This window comes from Brassica napus, chromosome C3 (assembly GCF_020379485.1).
Source record: "Brassica napus cultivar Da-Ae chromosome C3, Da-Ae, whole genome shotgun sequence".
Classification (NCBI taxonomy): Eukaryota; Viridiplantae; Streptophyta; class Magnoliopsida; order Brassicales; family Brassicaceae; genus Brassica; species Brassica napus.
The window spans coordinates 40902790-40910907 of record NC_063446.1 but is presented as its reverse complement, the minus strand read 5'-3'; the positions used below and the strand labels follow the sequence as shown (position 1 = coordinate 40910907).

Below are 8118 nucleotides of genomic sequence, written 5' to 3'. Positions count from 1 at the left end.
GGATTGCGCTGTACTGTTTTCTATTGTGATTGGTAAGACAACACTCCAGATCGAGGTGTGAGAACAGATGCATTTGGTGTTACATCAGTACATTCGAGGCGAAAGTTGCAATATTATGATCCTTTCATTCTTGCTTCTCAGGTCGATCAGGTAATTAAATATACATATATCAATTATTCATAATGATTCATCATCATGTGTATTAATAACACCTATTTACAAATTAAATAATTTTTTAAATGTTACAGGTTTGTTATATAAAGTACCCCGGGTTAGGAACATAGATGATCCATGGGTCACTGTTACATCACTCAACCCGAGAGACCGAGTTCAGGGAAGTTCTGAGCTGGAAGACCCACTACAACCAATCACATCCGGTAACTTAAGTGCAGCAGAAGATCTAGCTGCAGTTGGCCTTGTAGTCGGTTTAACCGACTTTGGAGAGGAAGTCGTCGCTCACGTAGAGGATGAACCAGAGATTGGAGAGTTTCACCAAGATCCAGATTCAGATTCATCTGGTGATGATGACTCGGAAACAGAGTAGCATCGCCTTTTTTTTTAATATAAGAATACCGAGGAAATTCCGAGGAAAAACTAGTGTTCCTCCGAATTTCCTCGGAATATTCTGAGGCTTTTCCGAGGAAGTAGGGTTTTTAAACCGAAAACAACGTTTTGCGGTTTGAATAACACTTATATAACCCTTATTAAGTGCCTTAGACTGATTATGAAGTCAAAATTTGTTCCTTACCCTATAATAAACACCTTCCGATTGTATGAACGAATCCCCACAACATAAGAGAAACACTTATACACTTTAATGAACGGTAAAGGGAATACTTACAATTCGTTTTGAAATTTTGTTATTTCAAAGTTTATGATCATCTATACAAAGATTCCTCACTGGTATGCATTGCATTTGTATAAGAAATGATATAGGGACCAAAAATTTGATGTTTTGAAACCCCAAACATGTGTTCCTCGGAATTTTCTCGGAATAGTCCGAGGAAATTTCGACGGATATTTAAGTGTCCGTCAGAATTTCTTCGGAATATTTTCATTTAACCGGGCAAACCAGCCGCCAAATATTTCGCGAAAATTGAAATTGAAAATACCGAAGAAATTCCGACAGATAGTTTCCGTCGGACCCTAGGTTTTATAAACACGAGACACTTCTTCTTCCCCATTTCTCTCTTCTTCCTCCGGTGATCTCTCTCTTCTTCCGGCGATCTCCCCCTTCTCTCGCGACGATCTCTCCGGTGAATTCTCTCTATTCTTACACAAATCATGTAAGGACCATATCCCACTCTCTTAGGTTCTATTTGTTAGGGTTTTAAGTAGAGTTGATGATTTTATAAGTTTTTGATAGATTTTTGTTAGGGTGATTGGTTAGGATTGTGATTTGGTTGTGTAATAGGTTTAGAATTGTGATTTGGTTGGATAATTTGTTGTGTTGAATTGATTAATAACTTTTTTATAATTTTTTTATTATTTTTGTATTTATAAAATCGACTAATTTTAAATATTTTTTCAATTAATATTTATTAAAACTATTTTTAAATATGTTTTTTTAATTTACAGGTCTACTGGTGATCAGACCCGGTCTCGATCTCGTCGTGCCTCACCACAAGGTCGTAGTGGTACGGAGAGCCATTCTCAGGGTTCGTCCAGCCACTCTTGGGGTTCGTCCAGCCACTCTCGGGGGTCGAGCAGGCACTCTCGGAATTCTTCATTTCCCACTCCGGTTTTTGCTCCCGCTGCTGCACCCCCTCCCACTGCTGCACCCCCTCCCGCTCCTCCAGTCGTTCCGGGAGTGATGACTGTTGCCCAGTTGGTTCAACAGCCCGGTCGTGAGCATCTTCCCTATCTCAGTCCGTGTCCAAAGGGACGACGTCAAACATGGTAATTAAAAGTCTTTTTTTTTTCCTTTCATTAAAATTTGATTCATTATTAATAATTTGTTTCTTATATTAGGTTCAACTGATCCGGGAACGAGATCAGCGCATGGATCAACAATATGATGTACTCGAACCTCAGCAAGGGATATCCGACTTTCACTCACTTCCCTGCCGAGGACCAGGAAATGTGGTTTCGTCAGTTTGCGGTAAGTATTCTAATTTTTTTACTTATATTTTTAATCTTTAATATAAAATTTCTACAAATTGTGTTTTTTTTTTCAGCAAGAGTTCACCTGGAATCCCGATCACACGAACTTTATCCGTGACGCCTTCGTCCATAAAGTTATGGACAACTATGGGAAGCAGATCTACGAGTGGAAGCAGAAGTGGCTCATCAACCAGGTTTTTTTTTAATTTATTAAACAATTTTTTGAATTTATTAAACTATTTTTGGATTTATTAAACTATTTTATATTTTTTTTATTAAAAGGTCCCAAAGTCGATCAACAACACGGTCTGGGAGGAGTTGTGTGTGCATTGGGATAAGGACGAGACGAAAGCTACCTCCGTGACCAACTCCGCCAATCGCAAGAGCGATCGTGGCGGGAAAGGCATGTACAAGCACAATTTGGGTGCCCAGACTATTGCCACTCTGGGGGATCGCTTGGTAAGTTCAATCTCTCTTTTTTTAATTATTTAAGTATTTTTATTTTATTTTTTATGCATTTCTTCTAATTTCTAATGTTTGTTTAGCTTTTGTTTTTTTCAAGGCGGATGAAAATGATGGCGAGCCGGTTGATGATTTCGTCCTAATGAAGACGGCGCATACCCACAAGCACACCGGGGAGATTGATGATGGTGTTGTGAGGGATGTGCTCAGCCTGATCGAAACTCAGAAGAAAAACGAAGAGACCCGTCTATCTCAGCTTCAAACCGACCTGGACGCCACTTCGACGGCTTCGACCAATTTGTCCCGGATTCGAATCAACGAAATCGTTGAATCGGTATGTTCTTTATAAAAAAGTTCAATTCATTTATTTCTTTATTTTTATTTTATCATCTTTTCTATTATTTAAATTTGTTTATTTTCTATTTCAGTCGGTTCCAAAGAAAAAGAGACGTTTGGTCGGTTTGGGTCGTCGAGCCCGGTCGGTTACTCTTTTTGCACCACAGCCCTATGTTGATCCAAAAGTGCTTATGGACCAGTTGAAGGACAAAGATGTCCGCATAGCTGCGTTGGAGCAAAAGATGGCGGATCAAGAGGCGGGATGGGAGGCAACGAGGAAGCAGAACGAGCAAATGATGGAGATGATGAAGAGGATGTACCCGAACAAGCAGTTCCCGTAGTTTCTTTCTTTTTTTTTTCAAAAACTCTGAATGTTTTATTTTGGTATGTACAACTTTAAATAGTATCTAATATGTTTTCTATTTCAATTTTAATTTTATATTTTCAAATTTCAATTAAAATAAATAAATTTTTAATTTTTTTAAAAAAATTATTTTTGGGAATATTCCGAGGAAGTGTATCCCTCGGGATATTCCGACGACAACTTCCTCGGAATATTCCGAGGAATTCCGAGGGCATATCTCCTCAGAATATCCCGACGGATACACTTCCTCGGAATATTCTGACGGCAAAGGTTTCTCGGAATATTCCGACGGCCGAAGTTCGTCAGAATATTCCGATACCTTTTTTCTCTCAGAATGTTTCCGAGGACCGTTCCATCGGAAATATCCGAGGACCGTTCCATCGGAAATATCAGAGGAGATACCAACGAACAGTCCTAGGAAATTTTTCTTCGGAATGTCCTCGGAATCTTTAATTCTCGGTATTCCCTCGGAATTTTCCGAGGAAATTCCGAGGAAATTTTACTTTCCGACGAGAAATTTCCGACGAGAAATTTCCGACGACCATTCTCGTCGGTATGTCCTCGGAATACCGTTATTCGAAAGACATACCGACGATATTTGTCGTCGGAATCCCGGTGTTTTCTTGTAGTGTACAATCAATTTGGGATAAAGGATCCAGATGGATTATTGGAAGGTGATTGCAAAATATGTAACAAGAATTCTTTGATTCAAATCGATCATGGTGTAAGCAACTAGGCGTGCGTATAAAAATTCTTTTTTTTGGATCAAACCATACTTGCATTTAATTTAGAAGAGTTTAAACTCCATTAAAGGAGAATACAACAAGACTGCATTGAGCCAAACAAACCAAACACTGGTAAAGGAAACAATAGAATGGCGATACAAATCATAAAAAGAAGCCATAAGAAATTGCATCACAATAGTTTCATAGACATTCTGAAAGATCGCATCTAGTGTAACCCATAAGACTACACATACTACACCATACGCAGAGAGCATTCGCTGGGAGGAAGATCCTTGCAATACCAACAATGCTTGTTCATCCAATTCACTCCATGCATGAAGAAATATTGGGAAAAAAGACTGCTCCAACAAGGAGACAAACGGGTAATCTATACCCACCATAATCATATTCATCCGGTTAAGTATACCAATGAACTTCTCTTTCAACTACCACCAAAAGAGAACAAATACACAGCACCAAGAACTCAAATGAAGACAAGTCAACATGACTGCATACAACAGTAAGACTGCACACAACAGTAAGACTGCACACCACTAATAAATCGCACCGAAACGACACAAGGAACACCAAAGGTGGAGACAAAATAAGCTATGTCCATCAGTACATCACCAAATAAACCCATGTTCCTCAATTCCAATGTCACCCAGAAAAATAGCTTTCTATCCCATTCATCAGAAGAGGAATAAGGGGAAAATAACGAGCTAAGGTGAACCTGAAACACAATAAAAGGAGAGGGGAGAGCTAGGACGGAATAGGACCTGCTGGAAGCCCAGTCCACGTGCTGACATGGAGACGACATGACGTCGGTATAACGAACCGGAGAAAACCCGGTAATGAGACTGCGTACTGCAGTAAAAAAAGTCACTGAAGGACCCAATAACAAACACCAACAAACCAGCCTCCAAGATTGAATTAAAGGAGCCCAGCTCCAGAATCCAGGAGGTCGAGGTCATAGAAGAGATGGAAGGCCTAAGAATCCTTGAATCAAAGTATACTGGAACTTGAAAAAATCCCAGATCTAGATCTAGATTCAAAAACGATTCTGTTGAAGGGGCCAGAGCGGGGAGATGAAAGGAGACGATGGAAACTTTTTCAGAGGTGAACGGTCTGTTTGAGATGGAGACTCCGGCAAAGTAAAAGGAATTGCTTGAGATGAAAACTTCGACGGTTGCAGAAGATCTTTGGAGAGAAAGGCTCTAATGGGGGAAGATAGAAAGTCGGGTGGTTCTGGAAGTTCAGGTTCCAGCAACTGACCGGACTCCATGGCGGAGGAGGGGAAGAAGGCCACAACGGCCTCTGGCGGCTAGGGTTTTTAGAGAGCGTTTGGGTTTTTTTTTTGAAAGGTAATAGTTAAACAAACCACACAACGTGCGTATAAAAATTCTATATTGTTCTTTATCCAATTAAATCGATTACGTAAGCAACAACGGTCTGCGAATAAAAGAGTTTTATACATGTTAGATTGGGCAAGTCCTCAAGTAGCTCCACCCCAGTGCGTACTGGTCCAAACCAAGCCATGCCACTTAAGGTAAAGGATGGATAAGTTGTGATGAACCTTTTCATATAATCTGGATAATTACTTAAGAAAATGGAAATCAATTGCTATGATGTAATTTTGGAATATTTTGTCTTTGACACATCAATCTAACCGACTCAACAACCCATCTCTTAACAAACAAAAAACAGCCTAATTCTTTAACTTTTTTAAAAAAAATCTCTAAAATCTTTTCTGTTTGTTTATCACATACTAGGGGGTACGGGCGGGATATTCTTTATATGTGATTTATGGTATTATTTTTTGTGTGATTTTGGGATTTGTGTTTTAAATTTGCATTTGGAAGAGAAGTATATGATAATGATTTTTGTTTTCCAGAAAATTTGAAGTATAGAGAGATTATATGTGATAAGATATATTTAAAATTAAATAGTTGTTTCTATATTAAAGAATTGTGGCGTTGATATGTTGTGAAGACTTCGAATGGTCTTCATGTTGTTTCCTCTAACAAAAATTTGATCCAATATTCAGGTGATTTGTAATATTTTGGGTTTAGAAGGATTGAGTTGTGAGTAATTTATGTTGAAATCATAATTTTTCGATATGGTATTCGAGTGGAAGTGGTGATTATTTAAAACTACATTTCTTATTTAAAGTAGAATGTTATATTGAATGCGAAGAACGTAAAGTAAACCTAATCAAAATTAAAAAACATTGAAAACAGAAAATTTGAAAATTGAGTAGCGGTCGATGAGTGTAGACACTTGTTAGTCACCATAAAACCAACTCCAAGAACTTTACCATTTTTTATAGTAATAACAATCAATGCAACAATTTTCCAGATTATTGATATGGAGCTTTCTTGGTGGCATTATAAATATTATATTAGTTCTATAACACTTATTTTTTAATATAGAGATATTACATAAGCAATGCTTAGTCGACTCCATCATTTGTCAGCTTCAGACATGTCGGTTTGTCGTTCATGACGATCCATAAATTTCATACATTCCTCATGTTATGCTATGCATAGTAAAATTATGGCATAGAGATACTTACCAAGATAGTTACCTCTACCATAGTCATTGTTTTCCATTATGCAAAAATGTTTAGCCTTGTTACAGCTTTGTTTTATTGTCAAAATTGTTTGTTTTTCCTAATATTAATTCTTGAATGGAAAAAAAGTCTGCATTAGTTTTTAATAAAATATTTAAAATTCCTAATTTATTATCAATTAAAAACTTTCTCTATTTTCATTGCATTTTTATTATTTATATTATTATTTTACTTTGTCCTCAATATATGTTCAATTTTAACTTTTTAATAAGTAAAATTATTTTAAAACTGTACTCAATTATGTTAAACACATAAAACATGAATTAATTTTATTTGTTAGTTTTTTGAATTTGGCAACACTTATTGATTTTCTATTTCTTTAAATTATTAAGTCATACAATGAGGAAATATGTTATTTACTATGATAAAAATTACTTAAAATAGGTAAGTAAAGGAAAACCTATACAAATTGTAACTATATATATGCTTGTTTGAATTTTATTTGTGATTATTTTTAAAATCAGATAAATCATGTTATTTGAATTCATAATTAGGTTTTGAAAATAAATGATAAAAATTTTATTTTAAATTGAATTTATTATAAAAGTTATATAAATTACTAATGTTGGGACAAATATTTTATTAGTTTATAGAGTAATTAATTTATGTAAAGATTTATTTCTTAGATTTTTTATATTTTGGAATATATTTTGTATAAAATAAGAAAATAGTTGATTTTATACGTATTATTTAAAAAAATTAAATTTGACTTTCATATTGCTTTTATACTATTTAGTATACAGAAAATATTTTCTATATGATTTAAATGAGAAAATAGTTGATTTTATTTGATACATATTATCTTATTATTTTATTGTTATGTGATATTTTGAGTCTAATTTAGGACCGACGAAATTTATTAATTTATTATAAAAGTTCTATAAATTATTAATATTGGATCCAATTTGGTTTAGTTCTGACTTTTTAAGTAAATTTTAATAATTCGTTTAAAAAGGTAGATAATTTGGATATTTGGATTAAATATTTAATAATTCATGTTGTTCGGATAAAAACATCAAATAAAAGAAGAGATATTCAAATAATGGTTTATTATAGTGTTTAAGGATATTTTGTTATTTAAAACTAAATACTGTAAAGCTAATATTTTTAGATATATAAGCTATATTTTAGATATTCCGGTATCTAATTTGTTTTTGTTACGGTTTTGGTTTAGTTTTAATTTGTTTGGTTATGAGTATATGAACTTTTTGGCTATTAGTAATTTTTTGCTTTGGTCTGTTTTAACATCGATTAAATTTTTAAGCTCACACAAAATAGACATGGACCACTTAGGTGTGTGGCATAAAGTGCAGATTTCCAACGCATAGATGCTTTATTTTATTTTCTTTTTTACAAACAAATATAACTATCTTTAATTAAATTAAATATTTGCATTTTCAAAACTAAACTTACTGAAATTTCATTTAAAAAATAATTTAGAAGATCATGTTAAAAATAATTTTCATTCAAATTTTCGTAAAAATTGTCAAAGGTAA

The 8118-nt window shown here is 34.7% G+C and overlaps 1 protein-coding gene across 2 annotated transcripts; it reads left to right on the top strand.

The window, feature by feature from the left end:
• Positions 1-1462: 1462 nt before the first annotated feature.
• Positions 1463-4277, top strand: LOC125583573. 2 transcript variants are annotated; one of them, XM_048750734.1, is made up of 6 exons: positions 1463-1899; positions 1972-2101; positions 2178-2297; positions 2386-2562; positions 2666-2899; positions 2994-4277. In XM_048750734.1, exons 2-6 carry the CDS (start codon positions 2015-2017, stop codon positions 3240-3242), a joined length of 867 nt encoding a protein of 288 aa, XP_048606691.1. In that variant the 5' UTR covers positions 1463-1899; positions 1972-2014; the 3' UTR covers positions 3243-4277. The 2 variants fall into 2 exon arrangements, with proteins under 2 accessions (XP_048606691.1, XP_048606692.1); XM_048750735.1 differs by having other exon boundaries at positions 1463-2101.
• Positions 4278-8118: the final 3841 nt, after the last annotated feature.

Coding starts and splice junctions, on each gene's coding strand:
- LOC125583573 (XM_048750734.1), top strand. CDS start 2,015: ATGATGTACTCGAACCTCAGCAAGGGATATCCGACTTTCACTCACTTC. Junction 2,102..2,177: donor TGTGGTTTCGTCAGTTTGCG/GTAAGTATTCTA, acceptor TTTTTTTTTCAG/CAAGAGTTCACCTGGAATCC. Junction 2,900..2,993: donor TCAACGAAATCGTTGAATCG/GTATGTTCTTTA, acceptor TTTCTATTTCAG/TCGGTTCCAAAGAAAAAGAG.